Genomic DNA, 26,128 nt, shown 5'->3' on the forward strand with positions numbered 1-26,128 from the left:
GTTGTTCCCTATTGCTTCCAATACCACAAACAGTTGACTGTGGAATATTTAGTAGCGAGGAAATTGCACGAATGGACTTATTGCACAGGTGGCAACCAATCACGGTGCCACACTTGAATTCACTGATCTCCTGAGAGCGACCCATTCTTTCACAAATGTTTGTAGAAGCAGTCTGCATGTCTAGGTGCTTGATTTTATACACCTGTGGCCATGGAAGTGATTGGAACACCTGAATTCATTGATTTGAACTTAATAGCTATTTGAAGTATTTTATGAAAATTCTGCACGTGCTTTTGCTTAGGGTTTTACTTTGCAATAGCAAGTTATTAAAATAACCGGGGGTGTTTTGCAGTGCAGTCTCGCGCACACCTCCGCGCAAGGGGAGGGAGGGGGCTTACAACTCTCTCTCTCACTCTCTCTCTCTCTCTCTCTCTCTCTCTCTATTTAAACTTCGCATTTCATTCGCCTATCATTCACTGTGTGCCCGCGTAAACATAATGAAGTCCAGGTCGAAGTCGAGGTTTGCGTGCGTCTTGTGCGTATTGCTCCTGTGCGCCGTGGCGCTCATCTGCCTGTGCGCGCTGCTGCTCGCGCGGACGCATCGGTGTTGCAAGGATGACTTCACGCACGCTGCTGTGGCCGCCGACTCTGAGAAGTGTTCCAACGTTGGCAAGTATGAAAGGCAACCGAAATGAGAGCGCGAGGCATGGAACGCGCAACCGGGTTCCGTTCCACGCGCTCAGATTAGATTCCGCGACATAAAGATTGCGCATGAATGCTCTATTAGATATTGACACTGGGTTGTTTTACAGCTACTGTTTCTTATCATTTTTTCCTCATCATCTTATAATTATACCTCTGTTTTCTTGATTATTTTATTCTCAATCTTAATGCTCAGTTAAAGTAAAGGTTGAACCGAATTGGATTTTATCACCTGAACAGCCAAGTTAATTTTTACAGTGTTCATGCACATGCATCTGGAGAGAACATGACACTGTAAGTGAAATTTCAGGACTGATGAATTTGCTTATAGTGCTGAATTAACATGTATAGTGCTGTGCTGAAGATAGCATAACATCAATTATCTTCTTTAAAATAAAATATAGGACGTGTAATGTACTTGTTTAATATAAATGCAGGAAGAAACGTCTATAGGTTGAATGTCTCAGAGTCTTTCCGAGAATAGACATGCGCTAAAAGACAACAATCTGTCAAAACACATTACAGTGTTCATCTACTGTGCTCATGCTTCTCTATTCACAAGAGAAAAGCCAAAAATGTATTGGAGACTGTAAAACATGATTACGTTGTCATGATTAATTTATGTGAACTTCTTTCTTCTCTTTAACTCCAATTGTCATGACAAGTTTAGGATATTCAACTCAAGTTCAAACGTTTTATTTGCAAAACTCCATGTTAAGTTTTATTCATCTTTCTAAGGCAGCATGTGAAACTACATTTCTAATTTGAACCATTTTGAAATGTCCTACAGCATACGAGGGGGCTATGCTTTGATTTTATTGAAACATTTACGTAAATGAAACTGAAACAAAATTATCGGTCCCTAGGGATTTTACAGTCTTTGTTATAGAGTAGTAGAGGCAAACTAAACAGTCATTTATTTATTCATCTTAAACAATCATTCATCTACTAATCACCTCTTTATGCTAGTCAGGGTGGGGGAATATCTGCAGTCTGATCTGTTAACAATATGTGTGAGGCGGGGACAGACCATGAATTAGACATCTGTCCATTTCAGGGCATCTAACATTTACACCTGGGGGCAGTTTAGCGCAGTCTAACCATCAACATGTTTCGGGAAGAGGTAGAAACCTGGAGCAAACATTTACATTCATGTTCTTTGGAAGATAGCCTTATCCAGAGGGACTTTCAGAAGTGCTTTGAAGTCTCTATCAATACATCCTGATATAGGTCACTAGGTCACGGACTAAGAATACCACCAGTCCAAGACATAGAGCATGTGAAACTCTGCCAAAACGGTAATCTAACTCAGGATCGAAAACAGGAACCCTGGAGGCATTGAAGTAGCAACACTACCTACTCCACACCTCTTTTAAAACTTTACTTTAAAGTTCAGTGTCGTTGCTATTAGCTTTGTACTTTCTCTACAAACAATCAGAGTATTTTAAATGTAATATTCGAAGCTACTAAAGGTCTATCTCACGTACCAATTTTCTGGACCTTCCTAAATCATTTTGAATGGAAGGCCATAGTTTTTTATTTTTAGACTCATGGCTCATGACGACGGCAAAAAGTATTAAGAGAGACAGACAGTGCTTGTCAATGTATTTCACATCACTGTACATGACATTGAAAACCAGACAGACAGGGTGTTTTGGTTTTGGATGTGCCATCGGGTGGATGCCACTTTTAATTATCCATATACATAAAGTACGCAGGATAGTATGTCATCTAATGCTACTTGTGTTGTTCTGCTTCATCATGAGCCCAGAAAGTCATTTATCAAATATAAACCAGACCTAGGAAACGGTCACTGGGAATCAACACGCTTAGGAAGAAACTGCACAGTAATCAAAACATTGGGGTCGAGATTTCATCCCAGGAGTGTACAATCCAGAATGAATGAAAACACACTGCTGGGCCCTTGAGCAGGGACTGTAACCCTATCTGTTTCTAGGGTGATTTATCTTCAATGACCCTGAGCTCTGACCCCAACTTCCTAACTGTCACAATCAGTGAGACGAATCAGATGCAAACGCAGTTCAGCAGTTTTAATGAAGTCGAGGCAGAGGTACCTAAAATGTTAGCCGAAGTCAAAGTCAAAACACAGGCAAGGGTCAAGCGATAGATAAGCAAACAGGAAACACTAGGCAAACCAAACATGTAACCGATAGAGAAGCTAACACTGGAAATGTGTACTTGGAAATGAAAACTGCATGTTATTTCACAGCTGAATGAACGCTTGTGGTCTGTTTATATAGCTGCAGGTGTAACTGAGCAGGTGTGCATGGTTAAAAGTCTGCTGATTGCGAGTGAATTAACTGCGGTCACGTTTGTAGGCCGCTGTGTCTTCTGGGAAGTGGAGTTTTTGGTTCTGACCCAAACAAGTTGTGAAGAAAAGAAGCTTACTGTCTTGTAATGTATATTTGACAAATAAAGCCTTTAAAAAGTTGAATATTATTCAGCAACACTTTGTAGGCTGGAGAAACTATTTATCAGAAATGAAATACGTGAACACTGGTGAAAGTTTGAGAGTTTGGGGATCGTAATGTGACCATTACCCATGAGCCTTTGTTTTGTTACTATTAACAACACTATTCAAGCCCCAGTGCCCTAAGCTGGGGTTTTCTGATGGAGCTAAAAAGTAACGGATATGAATACAAGATCACATTTTTATCATAAAATGTAGTGTTTTTAGTTTATTATTATTATTATTTGTTATTATCACTAATAAGTATGAATTTACTCATCTGATCATTGACTAATACTGAAATCTGAAATGTTCTAGCTTCTTATTCATTCTGCTTGCACCCTACATAGGGTATAACATGATAAAGCGAAACAACTCAGTGCTCTAAATGCATAATAATTCTTCTGATTAAAGTGTTTGTGTGTGCCGGTGAAAAATGTACTTCTATTCTCACTAAGAATTACAATATTTGCTCAGTTTTCTAAACTCTATAATCAATATTAGCAGTCTAAAAGGGGTTAACCAAGTCATGTTTTTGAACTGGAAACACAGGAACCTGACACACTCATTACAAACCAGTCACTCTCAATACACGCAGTCACCGGTGCACAATCTGGACAACACACACTGATAATAACAGAGTAATAGGAGTAATCATGAGGTCAGTGAGCAGCTTGAAGGTAACGGCATAACAATAGAACAACACACCTAGATAAACAAGCACGTGTCAAACACACACACACACTCCGTAGGAAAGTATTATTTATTATAAGATGTGGAAAGAGCAGCATTTTTGTAGGTGTTTCATGAAGGTTGAGAGATAATTAGAGACTTGCTCTTTAAATATGCCATAACGCTTTTCCCTTAGGGTTGTTTTTCAGTGCAAAATAAATTCCATTACTAAAGAAACAGTCTAGAACAGTGATAGCATCTCTGAAGGTGCAGAATTAATAGGGATATACATTTTACTTGCAGCTCCCATGGACTAATTAGGAGTTACACTATATGTCTAAAAGTATTTGGACATATGTGCTTGTTAAACACCCCATTCCAGATTTAGTCCCCCTTTTAATGTTAAATTAACCTCTGCTCTTCCTGGTAAGGCTTTCCACTGGATGTTGGAATGTGAGTGTAAGGATCTGTGATCATTCGGATACAAAGCATAAGTGAGGTCATCAGTGAGGCATTGATGTGTGGTGAGAAGGTCTAGGGTTCAGTCAGTGTTCAAGTTCATCCCGAAAGTGTTCAGTTTCACTGTGTGCACAGTGGCATGGTCATGCTTGAACAGGTTTGGTCCTCTTAGTTCCAGGGAATAGAAGCTGTAAATCTACAGCATACAAAGACATCCAATAGAAGAAAGGACATGATTTACTGTCCAGTGTCAGCAAAATGAGGATTGAGGAGGTTCCTTCCTTTCCTCAAGGTTTCTTCCTCATATCATCTCGCCTCAGGCTTGCTCACTGGGGATAAATGTTAGTGATAAATAGATTAAACTTTATCATCTTTATTCTGCGTTTCTTTATTTCTGCAAAGCTGTTTTGAGACAATGTCCATTGTTAAAAGCGCTTTAGAAATAAATTGAATTGAAATCAGTACTTACAACTTCGTGGTGTGATGGTCGGGGGTCCACATACTTTTGGGCTTTGTGTCTCCAGTGCATTCTGTCACTCTATCAGTTTGCAGAAATAATCTCTAGTCACAAACAGCCTGAAGTCATGCACACAGAAGCTCAGAACCACTCCTAACATTTTCCATCACAATAGCAAGACATCTTCTACAGAGCGAGAACAAAAACAATTATTATAGTATTGCGGATGCTGAAGGATATTATAGCCCATAACTATCTCTTGTTTTTTTGGCTGTAATTGTTTGGCTCTTAAAAGCAGTAGGTGTATGTGAACTTGGAAAACTCACTAAAGTGCTAATCTGTGAATAATATCGTTTAATCGGCTGCAAAGAAAGTCTGTATATTAATGTATAATGTTCTCAAATGCCCCAGTTCCTCAGCATACTCTCAATCAGCCAAGACATGCATGGTGTTGAGCTGTTCAGGCTTGTGTTCAGACTTTTTGGTTACTTACATCATATGACTCAAGGAGAATAGCTGATTACCAGAACCTGGTAAATCCTCTCTTTCACCAGGAAACATCTGGCAAAACATCAGCTCCTAGTCAGTCAGTTCTTGGTTGGAGGATATGGCCAGTGATGTTATTTTGTTCTGAGTGTACCTAAAGACAAGTATGTAGTTATGTTTTTGCCAACATGAAGGACACTTTGATCTACTTGACCTCCCTAAACATGTTAGTCATGTCTGAGCAGTTCTCCAGAAACGACTCATACACAGCTGCTTTAAAGAAAATAAGTGTTACTTTCTTCACTATGTGGTAGAATAAATTGAAGTAACACTGCTTTCCGGATGGAGGTGGTACTTGGACTCTTCCTCCAGCATACAACCCCCCCCCCCAACAGGTTCTGTTTCTCATCATGTTTCTACTCCTTTGTTTCTCAGTGTATGAACTTTCTTTTTTCACTTACCCCTATTGTATTGCACAATATACTCCCCACTATATCCATCCCCACTAGATCTGTCTCAGACAGTATGATTCAGCAATAGAGTTCAGCAATGATTCTAAACCTGAAAGCTGTGATTAATTAATGCGTTTATTTCAGTGGGAATCAAATGCATTTCAGCTACATTTTCGGCAAAGGCAGGTTTTAAAAATGTGTCCTTCCAGAATAGCACAGGAAAGATGACCCCCTGACAAAATTCCACTAACGGAGTTCACATGCTCTATCACCTTTCATTTATACGTTGTTGTATACTCCGTTTCCTGAATGTGGTGCCAATTTACAAAGGTTGTGTTTCCTTGATCTTTGATCCAAGTTTCTCTTGAGGCCTATTAATGCTTTTCATAGTGAACACACACACACATACACACGCTGCCACCCCTCCATACACACAATAGAAAGGGTCTGAAAGATCCCCTATTAAAATTCCTGCATCAAAAATCTTGTCAGCATCAAGATCCTTATGCCTCATACACCCTCGGGATCAATTTTTATTTATTTATTTATTTATTTATTGGTAATTAAACCAACCAATTAAAGTCAACTCATTTTCATAATTAATTCAATACTGTTAACTCTAGGTTCTTTGTCTGACCACTAAATACAAAATACAAAAAAGACTTTTTGTCCATTTTTTGTTGTGATTAAGGCCAAAAATTTCTATTTGTATTTCAGCAGTTTAGAGCAGGTTTCTGAAATGCATCCCACTTATCTAGACTTTTTATTATGATTTGAGAGTTTTCCATCAGTTAACAGTTTACATCTGATGATTCTCCCATGCAGATCATATTTATGCAAGCAACTTCCCTGTCAGTTAAAAACATTCCTCCAGGTCCTTATCTCATCTTGCCTTGACTTCCACTCTTCCCCTTAACTGCTGTTTCTTAATGATATTTTGGACTGTGTTTTCATAGACGTCATTTGCTTACTGATACTCCTCAGCTGCTGCTTGAGTAGGGAATTGATTACACCAAATGCTTTCGATCTGGAATTGTTATAATTAGTTTTCTTCATTCTTTTCCTGACTAACAAGTCCTAATGCTTCAAATTAAGGCCTAACGAGTTCATTCAAGATGAGTAAATTCTGAGACTGGAAGGGTGTCCAAACTTTTGCACATTTTTAATATTTTTTTTAATATTTCCCCCTATTTTTTAAGTTCATCGAATTGAAACTATCTGTGCAAAAATGAAATGTTTTCATATTACTGTAGTTCATTTTTTATAAAAAATAATTAGATTTTTTTTAGTGCCTTGGTTTATGGATGGTAAAAGGAAGATTTTTTTTTTTTTAATGGAGAAAGACATCATTAGCACTGAGATAATCGTGCACACGTAATAATGTAAAAAAAAATTATTATTATACTTAAAAAGATTTATATTTTTTTAATCTACTCCGCACATTTTATACATATTAACATTGTTTTTTTTTTTTTGACACAGTATTTTTGTGCTTATGTAATAAAATCTGCTAACATTATAAAAGATATAAGAAAAATATTTGATCCATATCCAACCGGTAAATACGACGCTAAGCTCTGCAGGATTGTTGGCAGATAAGTGAGAGGACAATAAAGCTTCTTTAACTAGAGTGCATACAAACTGTGATTTCTGCTGTGCTTGAAATATTTATGGTTTCTTGGCAATTTCTATGAACACTGGATTACCTCCAGAGGTAGCAAATTTCCCCTTGGGGATTATAAACCTACTCTGAATACCTGCATGCTTTCTTGTGCGTGTGTATACATATTGCCACACAGGCATGGTTTCTCTGGAATTTCTCAAGTTTGAACTGATTTACTGTTCAGAAATCTGTCATTTTGACTGACAAAGAGTTTTCGGAGGTGACTGATTTGCCCCCAGGAAGGGCAAACCGTCTAAAATGTAAGACCGAGGTAGCAGCAGCATGGATGTCCATGCAGCTAAGTAATGCCTGAGGAGACACTTGTCACAGAGCGATGTGTCACATTCTGGAGAAGCAGGATTGGGTCATCTGTAGGCTATGATGATGATGCTGTGCTTCATCCAGTGGGCAAGGTTCTGTGTAGATGGTGAAGCTCCTCATGTCTTTCCTCCAGAACTGATCTGACAAGTGAGTCCTACCTCACCTCGTAATCATTGACCATAACAGACTTTGGGGTATCTGTTGTTTCTGAAATGATTTTTTTCCTCCACCACAAATGAATTTCCATAGTATTGCCAATAATATTTCTAAATAAATTGTTTTATTTCCATAAATTATTTTTTTTAAACACCAGCTGTTGAATAAGTGCACTTCATTTTACCTCATAGGTTTTCTCAGTCATCTCAAACATATTTTTCCAGTGTTTCACTCGACTCTTCGGCAGTAAATGTGTCTGAACATGGTCGTCATGCTTATTTTTTCGGAATATGTTTCTACTTGTAGATTTTTTTCTCTCTCTCATGGCCAGCTTTTGGTATAAAGCACTGGACAGCAGCCATAAGCAAACCTAAGTGTGAAAGTGTGTATGTGTGAGTGCATCTATTTAAGAGAACATCGTGTTTCATCATGCAGAACCCGAAGGCAAGAATATCATTCTTATTAAAAAAAAAAACCCCAAAAAAACCATTCCTTTTAGTCATGTTTTCCATGCTGAATAATACTAAATAAAAAACATTTACAACTTATAAATTGACATTAATATTTATAGAACATTCTGGACTATAAGACTGGACTTACATAGGAAACAAAATAAGGAGTTCTTTTGTTTTTTAATGTGTGTGTGTGTGTGTGTGTGTTTAAATGACCTCTGGGGTATATCACTGTGTCACCAGATCAGACTTGCCCTGCTCTATTATGGCTAGCAAAATGTAATAGTGAAACCTGGAACTGTCTTGCAATGCATGTGTTTGTGTGTGTGTGTGTGTTAACATTATTTGCGTAAAAGAATCATTCATGGAGTATAACACACACTCTCAATTGCCTTTTCCCTTTCAATGTCCATGCCTTGATTTTGCCAAAGTACAAACCCGGTCACTGTAATACAGAAGACTGCCTTGCCTTAGGCTAGCTACATTTAATCAGATTGATACCTGGAACGGAAATGTTAACATTAGATAGCGTTGTATGATTTAGGGTAAGTCAGTCATATCCTTTTAGCTTGAATTGCAATGCCCAAGCCAATGAAGTGAAAAGAAAGTTTTTGACTGGAGGATGAAATTTGACCTATGCTGCACCCTGGGACATTCCTTTAAGGATGAGCCCAGGATGTTGAAAAGCAAAACTGGTTCAAACCTGAATGTGATATCCTTATTGTAGGTTGATGGGTATATTGTTACTAAGCAAGATGTTTTTTTGAGAAAGGAGGAGCCATGTGTTATGAAGGATGTGAAGGAAGATTTCATTCTTGTACTCCAGCATCATTGTAGAATAGCAGAAGATGAGTTGTGAGCAAACACAAGTTAATTCATGCAAAAATAATGGTTAGTCACAAGCTGAACCCAAATACAGATTGCTATATAAAACAATAGTAGGGGATGTGGTAGCTTAGTGGTTAATGCATTGGACCACTGCTCAGAAGGTTGCAAAGTTGAATCCCAGTTCTATTGAGATGCCACTGCTGGACCCCTGAGCAAGATCCTTAACCATCAGTTGGATGAAAAGAAATAAGTTATAAGTTGCTCTGGATCAGGATGTATGCCAGAAATGTACTATTTAAATAGCATGCATGTTAGAGGCTTTTCCCTGTCCTATAGGTCATTTCATTCACACCCAATAATGCTAGAATAGTTAGTTATCTGAGCTGAAGCTAACTGTATATTAAATTTCGGTAGATATCTCATTAGATAGCATGCGAGATTAGAACCTTTTCACCATCCTATAGGTTATTCCATTTCCACCCAGTGATGCTAGTTCGTTAGTTATTTAGTTAGTTCTGCAAAATCTAACAAGATAGATAGATAACAAGACAGCTAATTCAATAGCAAGATTGTTTAATGATTTTTAATGCAAGTCTAGTTAGTTAAGCAAGCACTGACTACATACTATTAAACATTTTTTGATAGCTAACTAGATAACAAGACAGCTACTTAAATAGCACGTTTGTTTAAGGATTTTTAATGGTAGTCTAGTTAGTTAGTTAAACAAAAATCTAACTACATACTACTATATTTGTTTGATGGCTAGCTAGATAACCAGACAGCTAACTAAATAGCACGTTTGTTTAAGGATTTTTAATGCTAGTCTAGTTAGCTAGTTGAGTTAAATAAATTGGTACATATTACTACACGTTTTTGATCTCTAACTAGATAACAAGACAGCTAACTAAATAGCAAGTTTGTTTAAGGATTTTTTTGTTTTGTTTACAAACCTACTGCCCTGTTCACTCTATCACAATAAAGCTATGTTGTAAGCTTCTTAGCTAGAAATTACGTATTGTAGCTGAACTTTAGTGCCTTCATAATGAAACACGTCTGGAGTTTTGACACACACTGTCATTGTCCGCTGTGTCTTTTCACTTCCTTTGTATCTCACTTTTTCGAGGCAGTTCCCCTGTTAACCCCGGCTTAGGCCCCTTGCATTTGTGTGTAAGTCATATGTGAAGTTTTTCCATGCCATATATGAAGATCTTTAAGGTCCTACAAGACAATACAACACTGATTCACTTTAAATCAGTTGCGAAGTGTGACGGTTCAGTTTAGCGTGGCAGTGTAACGCTATATTTTAAGATGTTCAGATGAACATCCTGAACATTTAACTCCTAGTGTCTCATCTTTGTGTATAGGAATGTGCTTGCTCTGATATAGAGAGATAGATATCGTCAGATCCCTCCCTATCTATTTGGAAATGTCTTGTAGAGGTGTTTTGCTTGCTAATGGAGTGGCACGGTGGTAGCATTGATTTTTGACAGCTCCAGAGTCACTGTTTGATCCGTGTTATCTGTGTGGATTTTACATGTCCTGTTCATGCTGGTACTGTAGATAGATTGGCTAAGCTACATTGAATTTGTGTGTGAACGAATGAGTGTTCATTGTCCTGTCATGGTGCTCTGTGATGTTTTTCCATCTCATCATTGTCTGGCGTTCTGGGATGATATCCACAACAATGCTGACTAGTATTAAACAGTTCAGAAAACAAATGAATGATCAGAAATGGTTAGATTCAGCTAAACATTTTAACCATCTACAGATGTATTGTCCCCCTTTTTTACCTAGAAATCATGATTCTGATTCCCACCCCTTCACTTTGTTCCAGATTCACAGAGCTGGCCGCCTCTGCTCCTTCATGAAGCTTTAATTTTTCCTCTGCCAAAGGTTTTACTTCAAAGAGTGACCTTTTGTCTCTTAGAATCGACTTATTGTGCTTTTGTGCTGTGTACCCCCAAAGTACTGATCTTACTCAGTGTTATGTCTATCTGTCTGTTTGTGTGTGTGTGTGTGTGTGTGTATGGATATTGCTGGGGGGGTTTTTAGTCATGTCTTAACATATGGCAGATGCTACACTAGCATTTTAATGGGTGGAGATGGTTCTTGGACTTTGGGTATATCTATGAGACTCAAGTCTTATAGAAAAAAAGATTAGTGTGGATTAATTTACTTAAAGAACCACACAGGAGCAGCAATTTATCACAGCAGATTATGCTGTTAAATAAAGTACAATCGAAAAGTAGAAGGGAATCTTTGTGCCCTGGGGTTGCTGTTTCAGCATGTTTAGCTCGTTAAGCTGTTTTCATAAAGTAGGTTTCTTTGTAGAAAAAAAATGTGTAGCCTAAAACGATTGCTTTATCTTTTAACTGAGATTCGGTGGAAGTTCTAACCAGTGTACAGTGTTTACTTAGCAAATGACTAACACCTCTGAGAGAAATGTTGATATTCCCGACAATTTGGTTTCATTTCTACGGAAAGTGCACTTTTACTTTGTCTATGCAAAAGAATCTGCTAGCTAACTAAACTATCAGCCTCAGCAATTAGCTAGCTTGCGTTTGCATCCATATCTCCTAGTTGCTTAGCAATAATAGCAATAGCAACAATAGCATTCACTTGTATGGTAGCAGTACTGTATGTTCGCCATAACCATATGTAAACACATCGAAAATCTAATTTTCTTAACACAGTAATTAAAGCATTAATGTTGCCCATGATGAACACTGTTCGGGATCACTGAACTGTATAATTGCTCTAATAAAGTTTCTTTTTTTTAAGGGATATTCTGTTACAAGGTGGCTCGGCAGTAGACGCTGCTATTTCTGCGCTGCTATGTACATCGCTAGTTAATCCTCAGAGCATGGGAATCGGAGGAGGCTCCATCTTCACCATCATGAACAAAGAAGGTCTGTTTAATTGCTGTTTTCGATCCACCACTTTGACACATTCACTTCGTCTACTTGATTTGTAACTTAAACCAAGCCGAAGGTACACTCTTTTATTCTTAAAGATTAATAGCAAACGTCCTTAGTGTTACTGTTCGGAAATTCAATTGAGGGAAAGTGGAGGGGAAACAGCTTAGAGTCGCTAAACCAACATCAGTGTGTTTCCTGTGTCACTGACCTACTACAGGAACTGCTATTGTCTGTTGAACTCCTGAAAAAATATATAGCTGTTACTGCAAAAATTTTAACAGCTGTTATATTGCAGCTTTGTAAAAATATTTGTGTTGGCCCCAAATCGGCTGAATTTAGATTTACTAAATACAACAGCTTGACTGTTACAGTTATAAGCATCTGATTTTGTTTGTACAAAATCCCTTATATTCATTTTATGAATTCTGCATTACTGAGAACAAAATATTTTAGATTTCCGAAACATTACTTTCCCCCATAACAAAAAATTAAAAGACCAAAAATAAAGTCTCCTGGGGAAAAAAAGCAACTGCGACAGTCAAAAGGTCTCCAAGATACTTAAATAATCGTACCAGTTTCTTTGCACTGCACAAATTGTACCTGGGAGTATTAGTTAAGAAAAGAAGCAATGGGTTGTCGCACAGATATTGACATTGTTCAGTTTTGTACTGTTTACTGCACATCCTGGTATTTTTCTTTTAAGTAGAATGATTAGTAATAGACATGGCCAGTCCAAAAGTATTGGAACAGCAAACCAATGACAAACATTAATACAAGATCAGAATTTCAGTTTTCATTACCTGATATTTATGTGTAGCTGAGTTAAATAAATATCTTGATACATAATGTCGGTCTGTACCAATTATCCGATCACAGGGAGCCTGTGTCTATCTCAGGCGTCATTGGGCATCAAGGCAGGATACACCCTGGACCGAGTGCCAACCCATTGCAGGGCACACACACATTCACTGACGCAATTTAGAGACTCCAATCAGCCTAGAAGCATGTCTTTGGACTGTGGGAGGAAACCCACCAAGCACAGGGAGAACATGCACAGAACTCCACACACACAGTGAGCAAACTCGAACCCAGGACACTGGAGGTGTGAGGCGAACGTTCTAACCACTAAGCCACATAATGTTTTTTATTTATTCTTTTTGTTTGAAACCACCCATTTTTCCAGTTATGAAAAATATTGGAAGATTATAATATTGTCACTGACAGGTGTTTCTTTTTGTGGCCTGTTTGATTGACTTTATAACAATTAAAAGCTCTAAAGACTGCATTGCTTTTGAAAAAAAGTGAAGACTGGATTTCTGAAAAAAAAGATAAACCAATATGTAGACCAGAGAGAGCTGCCTATGGGAGAAGAATTAGCCATTTTGAAGCTCACAAAATAAGGGAACCAAAGAGATGAAAAGATTAAAAGGTTGAGAAAGGAAGGATCTGTTTATGATTTTAAACATACAAGCTCATCTGTCAAGCACAGTAGAGGTATTGTGATAGCTCGGGCTTGCTTGGCTGCTTCTGGAACAGGTTCACTGATACTGATAACTCATGACAGTAAATTCAGACTGCTGCAGAAACATTCTCTATGCCAGTTTACAGAGAAATGCATCCAGTCCGAAGAGGTTGAAACATGGAGATGGATGCAAATACAGGTGGAGCAGGATTTATTAAAGCTGGTAGCAAAACCAAATCCTGAAAACAAAACAAAACAAAATCCAGTAAACAGCTAGAAGTTTACCGACATGCAGGGGGGACAAGACGAAAAATCAGTGAACAGAAACTGAAAATCGCAAGAGCAAAACAAATCAAATGTATCAGAGCTACACGGAAAACAGCGAAGACGCAACACATGAGGGTTTGAATAGATGGATAAATCATAGGGGAAAAGACAAAACAGGTGAGAATAATCAAAGACATTAGGGTGGTAACCAATGACCAGACGGGGACGGAGACAAGACCTGAATCAAAACAAAGACACCTGTTAAATTAAACAAACAAGAACAGAGAATCTGAACATAAACAGGACTTAATGAATTTTGCGCTGCCAGTGCTTTGTTCTACATGAGGAACTTTCCTTCATGCGGCAAGGAAAACACGCTGCCAACACAACAAACTTCATCATTCAGCGGTGAAAAGTGGAAGGTGTTAGACTGGCCATGTCAATCATGCATTTCACTTTCTGAAGGGTAAACCAAAGGGAGAAACTCTCCAAAAACACAGAACAAGTGAAAGAAGCTGAGGTAATAACCTGGAAAAGCATCACAAAAGAAGAATGCAACAGTTTGGTAATGTCTGTGAGTCACCAGCTTGATGCAGTGAATGCGAGCATGTGATATACAACCATATATTTTAGTTGCTCTTTAATTAAATTTACTTTAAGACTGTTTGTGCACTGCGATGGACTGGCGGCCTGTCCAGGGTGTACCCCTGCCTTTCGCCCAATATGCGCTAGGCTCCAGCAGACCCCCGTGACCCTAATCAGGAATAAGTCGGGTATAGACGATTGATGGATGGATGGACTGTTTGTTCCTATACTTTTACTCAATCAAATATTTGGGGGGGTCTACCACCATAAGTGCCATGTTTTAAGTTGTTTAACCCATCTAGGTGCAAATACCGGAAGAGGCGATCCAAAATACTGATCTATTATTTCATATTAATCGTTTTATCTCAAAGAAAAAATGTGTTTTGTGTTTAACAAAAACAGAAGAATCGGCTTTGCCGTTCCAATACTTGTAGGACTATATAATACAGAGAGTCACTCCAAGACATGTAAACATAATAATAATAATAATAATAATAATAATAATAATACATTTCTTTCTTTTCTAGGTGAGGTGACCGTGATCAACTCAAGAGAAACGGTCCCTAAAAATTTCCCACCAAACCTGCTGGCCAAATGTCCCACTACCATGACGTTAGCTCAAGGTCAATCTGCATTTATTTACTAATCTTATCATTTCACTTTGAGGTATGAGAATATTCTGGTAATATACGCTCATATACGCCCGTACACCTGCTCATTTATGGAGTAATATAATCAGCCAGTCATGCAGCAGAATGGCATACAGTCATGAAGCTACAGGTCAAGAGCTTGATATAATATTTACATCAAACATGAGAAAAGTGAAACAAATGCAAGCTCTATGACTTTAACCGTAGCATGGTTGTTGTGTGTGAAAATCAGCCAACAACTGTCTCTAGAGAACATCGAGTGTGAGACAGTTCTGTGGGTGGAGACATGTTGATAAGAAAGATAAGAGGAAATAGGCTGAGCTGCCAGGAAGAATATAATACCTCAAATATTCACTCTTTACAATCGTGGTGAGCAGAAAAGCATCTCCGTCTGCTCAAAACATCAAACCTTCACAATGAGCTACAGCAAAATGTCACTACAATCAGCCAGAAACAAGAATCTGAGGCAATCATGGGCACAGACTCACCCAAACTGGACAAATAAAGATTAAACTGGAAACTGGACAAATTACTGAGTAGCCCATGAAAGAGCTTCAGATTCTTGTGCTCGACTAGCTTCTGCTGTTGTAGCAAATCCACCTCAAGGTTTTTCTTTAAACGTGTGGTGCATATTGAGCTTTATTTTTGCTGACCAGTGGTAAAGAGTGATTGTACGAGTTACTATAGACTTCCTGTCAGCTCAGACCAGTCTGTTCATTCTCCTCTGATCTCTCTCTCATCCACGAGGTGCTTCAGCCTGCACATCCTCCACACACAGCGATGCGTTTTGTTTTTATTACCATTGTGTGTAAATTCTACAGACTGTTGTGTGTGAAAATCCCTGAAGATCAGCAGTTTCGGAAATAGTCAAACCAGCCTATCGGACACTGACAACAACCGTGTGACGGCTCAGATCAGACTTTTTCTTCATTCTGAGGTTTGATGTGAACATTAACTGAAGCTGTTGCATTGCCCTGCTGCCACATGATTGGCTGATCAGATAAGTGCATGAACGTGGAGTTGTAATAAAGTAAACAGTGATCGCATTAGGTATTCAGAACATCATTGTTTTGGGCATGCTTTCAAATATAAAGTAATGTCACAGGCTGATGGAAACACTGATAAAGCCTATACTCCGGGTATGCTTGATTTTCACACGGGTACTTAATACTCTTAACCACTGCAAGCTGCAAAAACTTTCAAAACTTAACACCCCAGATCTGACTGTGAAATAACGCATTCCTGGGAGCGAGCCAAACCCACAACACAATACACGGAACATTTTTGTTTATTCATTTCAGCTATATTCATTTCACTTAGATCAACATTTACAGCACGTGGCAGGTGCTCTTTACCTGGAGCAACGTACAATTATCTCATTTATACAACTGAACAATTGAGAAGTTCACTTCCAGAACAAAAATCTGCAAATAATTTACTCATGCCCTTGTCGTCTAAGATGTTTGTGTCTTTCTTTCTTCAGTCATAAAGAAATTATGTCTTTTGAGGAAAACATTTCAGGATTTTTCTCCATATAGTGGACTTTAATGCTGCCCCCGAGTTTGACCTTCCATAATGCAGTTTAAATGCAGCTTCAAAGAGCTGTAAACGATCCCAGCTCAGGAAAAAGGCTCTTATCTAGCCAAACCATCAGCCATTTTCTAACTTTTCAACCACAAACGCTCGTATAGCACTAGCTTTGGGATGTGTGTCCGTGATGCTACATACTACATAATCACATGGGAAGGTCACACGTGACGTAGGCAGAACTACAGACCCAGTGTTTACTAGTGTGGAGAAGGAGGACTGCTATGAAGTTGTTGCGTGTGGAATGACACAAAGTTATAAGTACCTTTTTGTTAGGATAATGCATTTGACTTATTTGCACTTCCTGTAAACACTGGGTCTGTAGCTCCGCCTACGTCACGCGTTTTGACGTAGCTAGTGCTAGACGAGCTTTTATGGTTAAAAAGTATACAGTTTTTAATTTTTGACCAGTGGTTTCACTTGATAAGAGCCTTCTTCCTCGGCTGGGATCGTTTTGAAGCTGCCTTTTGGAAGTTCAAACTCGAAGTTCAACACCATTGAAGTCCACTATATGGAGAAAAATCCTAAATGTTTTCCTCAAAAAATATAATTCCTTCGTGACTGAAGAAAGAAAGACATGATCATCTTGTATGACAAGGGGGTGAGGAAATTATTTGTAGATTTTTGTTCTGGAAGTGAACTTCTCCTTTAAGGGCCTTGCTCATCTACCTGATCAGTTGTACCTGACCTGTACCTGTCACCTTAACCAGTGAGCTCCCACATCCCCCTCACACACTTCAGTCAGTCAGATCTGGACCTGTATTAATAACTAAGTGTGTGTGTGTGTGTGTGTGTAGGTATAGGTGCCGAGTGGATTGGTGTTCCAGGTGAACTGCGTGGTTATGCTGCTGCTCACTCCAAGTTCGGTAAACTGCCGTGGGAACAACTGTTTGAACCCGTCATCAAAATGGCTAGAGAAGGCTTTCCTGTTCCACCGTACCTCGCCACTCTTCTCAATAATGAACTTATCATTAAACTGGTGCAGAGCACATCACTTTGGTACTCACACACACACACACACACACACACACACACACAGGCTCAAAAGACACATGCTCATGTCGCTTTCTTCTGTTGCTCAGGTGCTTGTTCAGTCTCTTGTCATTTTGAGACTGGACTGCAAGTCTCTACTAGTAGGTCTTCCTCTGAATGCAATTCATCCTTTGCAAATGATCCATAATTCAGCTGCGTGACTTGTTTTCAACTTGCTTAAGTTCTCACACACCACCTCACTGCTGCGCTCCCTCCACTGGCTTCCAGTAGCTGCACACATCAGATTCAACACACTGATGTTTGCCTATAAAGCCAAGAATGGACCAGCACCCTCTTATCATCTTATTACTCCTTACATTGCACCTCACAGCACTGATCTACTAGACTCTTCTCTGTTCTGGCACCGAGGTTTGGAATGAACTTCCCCTAGATGTCCAAACAGCTGAGACCGTCTTTAAATGACGGATGAAGACCTACCACCTCCTGAAACACTTTAGCTCTTATTTTCCCTGTTTGTTTTATGCATTGTTGTATGTTGTAAAAAAAACAAACACAGGTTTTAGGTTGATGGTATCCTAAATCTGTGACCTATTGAACCTCTGTTAACGTGTTCATCGATAGAGAATTCAAAGCACTGGATAAGGGCGTCTGCCAAATGCCAGAAATGTAAATGTAAATGCAATTGGCCACTTGACTGTTGAGCTGTCTTAAGACCATGTGTGGTCTGATTCCTCATTATTTAATGACAAATTAAGAAGAGAAAAGGTCTGAAGTTGATGCCAAGAATAAATTTCCATGTGGTAGCTGTTCATAGGAATTGTCAATAGGCAGTCCAAAAATGCAAGTGATGGAGGTCATTATTAAGATGAAAAACCAAAACAGAGCTAAACAAAAATAGCAGACACTTTTGGAGTGGCCAAATAAACAACTTGGTGAGCTGGAATGGATCTCAGTTCCATTGCCCTTATTTCCCCATCTATCTGTCCACGTTCCCTGACTTCCCTGGCCTTTTTCCCATACTTTCCGGATTTGCTCTGGTTTCTTGTACATCTGTGTCGGATCTGATCTGTTAAATGCATGTCTGCCTGAAGAACAATGGCTTTTAATCATATTAAATGGAAATAAAGCAGAAACTTCATTTACATCCATCCATCTGTGTGACATGTATTAGTAAACCACATCAGGCTGTTAATAGAAAACAGATGCGTTTAGCTACTTAGTATTTAATCAGACAGTTAATGTTTGTTTTGTGTTTTTTGTTTGTGTGCCTTCTTTTGCAGCCATCTATTTTGCCATAAGAATAAAACGGTTTTCCGTGAAGGAGACCTGCTACGATACCCAAAACTTGCTGAGACTCTGGAAATAGTTGCAAAAGAGGGGATTGATGCTTTTTATAAAGGCAAAATTGCACAAGACTTAGTCGACGATGTGAAGGAAAAAGGTATTTCCCGTGTGAGTGTTTGTGTGTGTGTGTGTGTGTGAAAGAGAGAGAGAGAGAGAGAGAGAGAGAGAGAATGTACAGCTTGACTTTTATTAACAGATTTAATATGGCTAAATTAATTTATTTGTATGTGTGTGTGTGTGTGTGTGTGTGTTACAGGTGGATCATTGTCATTAGAGGATCTAAAATCTTATCAGGTTAGAATGATTAGAGTTTCATTGTGTGTGTAGTTATTAGTGGAGGATATATTATATTATATTATGATGTATGTTTATTATGTGTTTTCAGGTGATAGCCAATGAATCATGGTCAATTCCTTTGGGTGATTTTACAATGCACTTCCCTCCTCCCCCATCAGGAGGCGCTCTACTGAGCTTCATCCTCAAAGTCATGCAGGGTTCGTTTAACAAAATAACCAGGCTATACAATAAAAATTTTAATATAGTACAAATGGACATAAATGACACCGCACGTGTAGAGAAAGTGAGGATGGATTGTGTGTGTGTGTGTGTGTGTGTGTGTGTTTTGCAGGCTTTGGACTTTCTCCATCGTCTGTGAAGGGTGAGGAGAAGAAACTAACCCTTCACAGGTACATAGAAACGCTAAAGTTTGCAAACGGACAGAGGAAGTATATTAGAGACCCGCTGCACAGAAAAGACAGCGTAAGCAAAATTGTGTGTGTGTGTGTTCAGGTCCCTGAAGTGTTTAATGAATTGTTTCTCTTTTCTCTTTCTATCAACAAACACAGCTTGTGTTTTAAACAGAAACTGGAAAGTACGGACTCCTCTGAATCTCTCATGCTGGGAAACTTTTACAAAGCATTAGAAAACAGAGACAATCCTAACGCTTCTAAAACCATCACTACGTCAACAATTATACATTTTGCTTTGCCTAACATCTAATGCTTAAAATCTGTTTATTATTAGTTAGGAGCATATGTCCTATAAATCCCTGTGTGTGAGCTTATACAAAAATAACATATTAGAAGGATAGCATTAATATTAACCCGTCGTTCTGATTACAGCAGGAACTGCTACGGATGTGAGCTGTGCGGTTATACAAAAATAATGCACACTTTCTGACCTATCAGATTAGAGAATTTTATGGGGAATTATATGGCCAGATCCTGCCTCAGCTGATGTTATAGTGAAGCAAGGCGGTAGGATTTGGAACAAGTATTTAACCTGCTTGTTTCAGGCCATTATTTTGCTTGTTATTTGCCTCCTGGTGGTCCAGCACCACGCTCTCATTGCCAAGGCCTGGGTTCGATTCCTGGGCAGAGTATTAACCCAGCCACTGAAGAGTTAACTCTCAGTGCCGGTCCCAAGCCTGGGTTAAATGGGAGGGTTGTGTCAGGAAGGTCATCCGGTGTAAAACCTGTGCCAAATCGAAACCAAATGATCCACTGTGGCGACCTCAAACAGGGAGCAGCTGAAAGAACAACAACATTTGTTATGTGCTTATTTTAAATAACATCGGATGTTATACTCTCTGGTTGCTTCTTTTCTGTCCAATCTGACTGTCTAATTGAGCATTTAACTGTCTGTTCAGTTCAGCTCATTTCGCTCGCTTGCTTATTTCCTGTTTCAGAGGCAACATCTGATGGATTCAGACTTTGTCAATCGCATCAGGTCGATGATCACCAGCAGTGGTAAACACCCGGCGTCTTACTACAACGTCACCCCCACCACCGACAGATTTGGGACAACGCATGTTTCTGTTCTAGCGAGTGACGGCTCAGCCGTTTCTGTCACCAGCACCATCAATCACTTGTGAGTACTGCAGTTACGCATGATGTGTGGATCAGATCCTGGTATATGGTAGTGTTTACTTAATTATGTAGGATTTTTTTTATGATTTGTTCAGTTTTGGATCATGTTTCTATTCTGCTAAAACCGGGATCATACTGAACAACGAGCTGGTGGATTTCTGCGGAAGAGCCGATTCTGTCTCTGCAGGTAAACTGCTTTCTAGCCGATAATAATAATGATAATAATAGTAATAACTCATCGTACACTGCACACCGTCTAGACGTTATGTCTTTCAGTTTCCTTTTATGGTCCCAACTCTCACTCCATCACCTGGTTCCATGCTGTGGGATAATTTTTTTAAGTCCTATATGAATTTGTGTTGTCGGAACTCAGAGCCCCCTCCGAGTGGACATATCACAGGGTGGAATTTTTGTTTGTATCTATTTCTCTTAGCTTTCCCAATGACCAACAGATGAGAAGAAGCGGGTTTCTTTATTCAGCCATGCAGTCAACAACATGCATATCTGAAGAGAGCAGCTGGTCTTTTCCCCGAAAAAGTCCCCTCTACTTATACCCCAGGCGCCCCGGGGCGCCTCCTTTTCTCTAATTTAAATATTTCCAGCAATTTCCCATTATATTCAGTGTATGGCTATTTTAGTCCCTCCTTCCTTAGTTTACATACGTTTCCCAGTTCCCATTATTTTCGCATTTGTCCCGATACCGCCCCTAAATTGATACCATCCTCCCCTCGATGACATCAATTTTCATTGTAGGTGGCATCATGAACACCATTTCTGTTAGTGGTTTTAATGGAATAAGGTTTATTAAGACATGAAGGATGCATAAATAAGCTTTGTGTAGCTTGTGAACTAACAGTAACATCCTTACTTTGGCAAGTCTTATCAGAGAAAGGCAGAGTGAAGGCGGTTTTCTCTCTATGTTTCTCTACTTCTGTAAAGGTGCTTTGAGACACTGTAAAATAAATACCATAATGATAGGGTATCCCATTTTTATGTTTTATATTAAAGCTGAATGGGAAATGTAAAAGTAGAATATAATTGTCTAGGAAACTTTCCACGAAAGAAAAATAGGTGGAGCTTTTCAACTGGAGGAGTTGAGGCTGATGTCACCATGTGTGGTAAGAAAAACATGGATATAGACACTGAGCTTAGAGAAACTGAAGTGTGTGGGGTTGATGAGATGTTCCATGTGAGAGCCTTGTAATTTGTCCTCAGTGCTGACTACAGTAAACCTCGGCTCTGCCGTCATCCAGTCTGAAGTATTTGGCTTTTTCTTAGTTAATTTAAGTCTGCTGATTACACTGAGGTCAGTGTGGTGATTTGGAGTCAGATAGATTATCTTCAGAGTCTCACTTAGAACTGAATAATAATAATAATAATAATAATAATAATAATAATTATTATTATTATTTTTTTTTTATTTTTTTATTTTTTTTCCCACAATCCTCATTTCCAATTTTTAGTATTTGGACATTGTTTCCTGTGGAATTAATATAAAGAAATAACACAGATTTAATCATTTATTTATTTATTTTTATCTAAAAATTATATTTAATATATATATATATATATATATATATATATATATATATATATATTAACCTGTGTGTCTGTGTAGGTGAACAGCCTCCATCCTCCATGTCACCTCTTATTATCCACTCAAAGCACCGAGAGAAAGTTCTAGTTATCGGAGGATCTGGAGGAGGTCAGATTATCACAGCCATAGCCACGGTAAGATACACACACACACACACACACACAATATCTATCTATCTATCTATCTATCTATCTATCTATCTATCTATCTATCTATCTATCTATCTATCTATCTATCTATCTATCTATCTATCTATCTATCTATCAGTTACAACACTTACAGAGAGATGCTGTCATTTACACCTGACATTTTGGACTCAAAATTTGAATATAAAGAATATCTTTAATTAAGGCTTAGTATTTAGACTCATATAAAGTTACTGATAAATGGTCTAGAATTTTTAACGGGATTTTTACAAAAACTATTTTCACTTTTAAATGATCTTTTCTTCTTTTTCCCTCTTTGTATACAGGCAGTAATGAACAAGCTGTGGTTTGGGATGAACCTGCAAGACGCAATCAAAGACAAAGTGATTTTTGTCAGCTCGGATAATTCAGTGAAGTTAGAGCCGGGCTTTAATGAGGTAGAGATCATTTCAGACAAATATAAAATTCCTTTCTTTTCTTCTACACTGTTATACATCTGACCGTAATGCCGCTGTTCTGTTACCACTGCATTGTAGCCCTCTATAACAGATTAGCTCTTAATGGACTTCATGTTTTGTCTCTTCTCACTGGGTAGCATCGTAAGTAAGGAATACGTTTTATTTCTGTTCTATCACAGAAACTTGCCAAAAACATTATGATATAAAGTTACATTTGATATTATGGAACGTCCAAAAAATTAGTTTCTGTTATCAGTTATAAATTACATACGTTACAACAGCTATAATTATCACCAGCCTCTCCTTTTTCTCTCTATTGACTATTACAAAGCACTGTTTCCATACATGGGCACATTAATATAATCCTGTGATTTGAATTACAGCCAGAATGAAAGTGTTGTGCTGTTATAGAAAACGAATCAACACCTTCTGACCAATAAGATTCAAGCATTCAGAGCGCACGTATAAAGAACACTAGGGCATTCGTTTAATCTTTGCTTGCTAACTCAGTTTAGCAATCCAAAAAAAAAAAAATCCTTGAAAATAAATGGACGTGGTTTTTCATGGCTATTCTGCTATTCTATATATCTTTTAAATATTAGAAGAAACACTCCAAAAACTATCCTGTTTCTGCCTTCTGCATAGGATGGATGCTGCCTAACGAATGCTGCTTATGGAGGGAATTACATCCTGAATGCAGTTCAGGAGGAGTGACCATAATATATTTAGCGTCCTAAATACCACATATCGTATATCAGCTAATAGTAACTGACTTGGTTATAGTCTTAAGCATCAGTCTTTATACAGACTAGATTACTAACATGAATTTTTTGGCTGTTCACCTCATCTCTAAAAACTCACCCAAAACACTTGATACACATCTGAAAATAAACTCATTCTTTCCAAAAAAACACTGGGAACAATTTAGAAAGCACACAAAGTCACTCATAACCCACTGGAACATCTAAAAAAAACTACAGGAAGCATTAAGTTTATTTAAGTTTTAATGATTGTTTACAGAAATCAGTATTTCATTATAGAACAAAAATAATCACCTTTTTACTTTATTGACTGTACTATGTGATGTAACAACAACAAATAGAAATGCTGCAATATTCCTCCTTTCTATATTTTTAAAGATATACACTACCAGTCAAAAGTTTGGACACACCTTCTAATTCCATGGTCTTTCCTGATGTTTATTTCCTTCTACATTGTAAAACAATGCTGAAGGCGGCCGAAAAATACACAATAATGTCCTTTGAACAGTTGATATTGAGATATGTCTGCTACTGATGCTCTGTAAAGTCTTCATAACGCCTCTAATCTGAGGTGCTGTTAATTGGTGATTTCTGAGGCTGGTAACTCTAAATGAACTTCTCCTCTGCAGCAGAGGTAAGTTTTGGTCTTGCTTTACTGGGATGGTCTTCATGTGAGCCAGTTTCATCATGGTGCTTGATGGGTTTTGCAAATGCACTTGAAAATACTGTTCTTGCAAGAACTATTCCAGAACACCTGACCTTCGTGTCTTAAAATAACAACCGACTGTTTTTTGTTGTCATTACATATGGATTACTTAAGTCCATGTGTGTTTATTTCATAGTTTTGAAATCTCCAGTATTGTTCTAGAATGTAGAAAATAAACCCCTAAACAAAAAAACACTGAATTAAAAGGTGTGTCCAAACTTTTGACTGGTAGTATATATCATTCTCGCTCTCTTTCCTTTCTCTCTTCCTTGATCCATGTTTCCAAAAAAATATAAAAAATCAATTCGAAGCCTATTTTACTAAAAAAAAAAAATAGTATCTAAAAACACGAGCTGAAATCCACGATGGGAATGATGAACATTTCGCTAAGATTTTCTATACCTTTCAATGTGGTCGCTGCGTGAAATTGTGGGTTAGCATTTTGAAAACTGAGCTGCAGCCGTCTGGTGTTTTGATATCTACTGTAGGTGATGGAGTGCGAAAGAGAAAGAGGCTCATGCATTTTGGAGGATGTGCTCATGCATTGAAATGCGCACAAATTCCGTGTGAAAGCAGTGGAAAATGATTGACAGGATGGATGTCTGTTTCTTTTCTCTGAGCGCGTGAAGAGCTTCGACTTCAGTTTTAAGCAGTGCATGTTAGCAATTGAAATAGAAAATAGGAAGGTTTCTATATTTCTTTTAACATTACTGGGTTTGTTTTTGTTTTTGTTCTTTGCAGTCGATGAAAGATGCCTTGAAGACATTCGGACATGACGTAAAATATAACATGTTGGCTCTAAATGTTGTGAACGGCATAATGAAAGAGCACAACTGCATCACCGCTGTCTCCGACGAGAGGAAAAAAGGAAAATCATCAGGTTACTGATCATACTGGAGCGGATTTTTATCTCGCAGCTAACCGTACAACGGTTTAATTTGACTGTATAGAGGATCTAACTATACATATATACCTTGTCTGTTTTATACCATGTAAATCTAGTTCTTACTCCATAGAGTGGACCATTTCATATAAAGTAGCACAATTATCCAGGGAACTGAGTTTACTGTAAAATAACATGCCAAGGACTTGTTACATGAACCGATATTGTTTTAATCAGTTGATCTGTAGTTGTAATGTGACTATCTGAACCTAAACGATTGAGCCTCAAGTGAATAATGTGACATTATCGACTATTTTTCATGTAGCTTTATCGTGCTTTGTACGATCTTTTAATACTGTTTTGTACTGATTTTTTTTAATTCGTTACCAAAAAAAAGAGGTATAGACGTTTCTTTTGGTATCTAGCATGTTCATTTAGCCTTATTTTTTTTTGTTTATATTAGCAATATAGTTTTATTATTTTATATTATTGTCCCTTGGAGTACATTAGTGCTACTTTAGTCTTAAAATAGAAATGACAATCAAACTGGACCATTAAATGAAAGCTAAGATATCAGGAAACAAATCCACTGATTCTAAAATTAAAATGGATTACAAATATTATAGACTATTATGATATTTTTAATGTGACCTTCAATGTGTAGATCCTGGTTATATCTGGTATTGCTGAAATGGTTTGAATGTGTGTGTTGTGGAACATGTGTGTGTTTTTTATGTGTAATAAAATGATCAGTTTTTGGAATCATGGTGTTTGGTACATCTGCG

The 26,128-nt window shown here is 38.1% G+C and overlaps 1 protein-coding gene across 1 annotated transcript; it reads left to right on the top strand.

Annotated features, from left to right (window-relative positions):
* Positions 1-443: 443 nt before the first annotated feature.
* ggt5b (gamma-glutamyltransferase 5b) lies at positions 444-26,105 on the top strand. The gene is made up of 13 exons (XM_058411921.1): positions 444-673; positions 11,900-12,027; positions 14,878-14,973; positions 17,385-17,586; positions 18,861-19,021; positions 19,181-19,218; positions 19,310-19,418; positions 19,553-19,683; positions 20,612-20,793; positions 20,888-20,979; positions 22,411-22,523; positions 22,862-22,972; positions 25,202-26,105. The coding sequence occupies exons 1-13, from the start codon at positions 498-500 to the stop codon at positions 25,346-25,348; spliced, it is 1,686 nt and encodes a 561-aa protein (XP_058267904.1). The 5' UTR covers positions 444-497; the 3' UTR covers positions 25,349-26,105.
* The last annotated feature ends 23 nt before the right edge of the window (positions 26,106-26,128 follow it).

The sequence above is a fragment of the Hemibagrus wyckioides genome, linkage group LG16, assembly GCF_019097595.1.
Source record: "Hemibagrus wyckioides isolate EC202008001 linkage group LG16, SWU_Hwy_1.0, whole genome shotgun sequence".
Lineage (NCBI taxonomy): Eukaryota > Metazoa > Chordata > Actinopteri > Siluriformes > Bagridae > Hemibagrus > Hemibagrus wyckioides.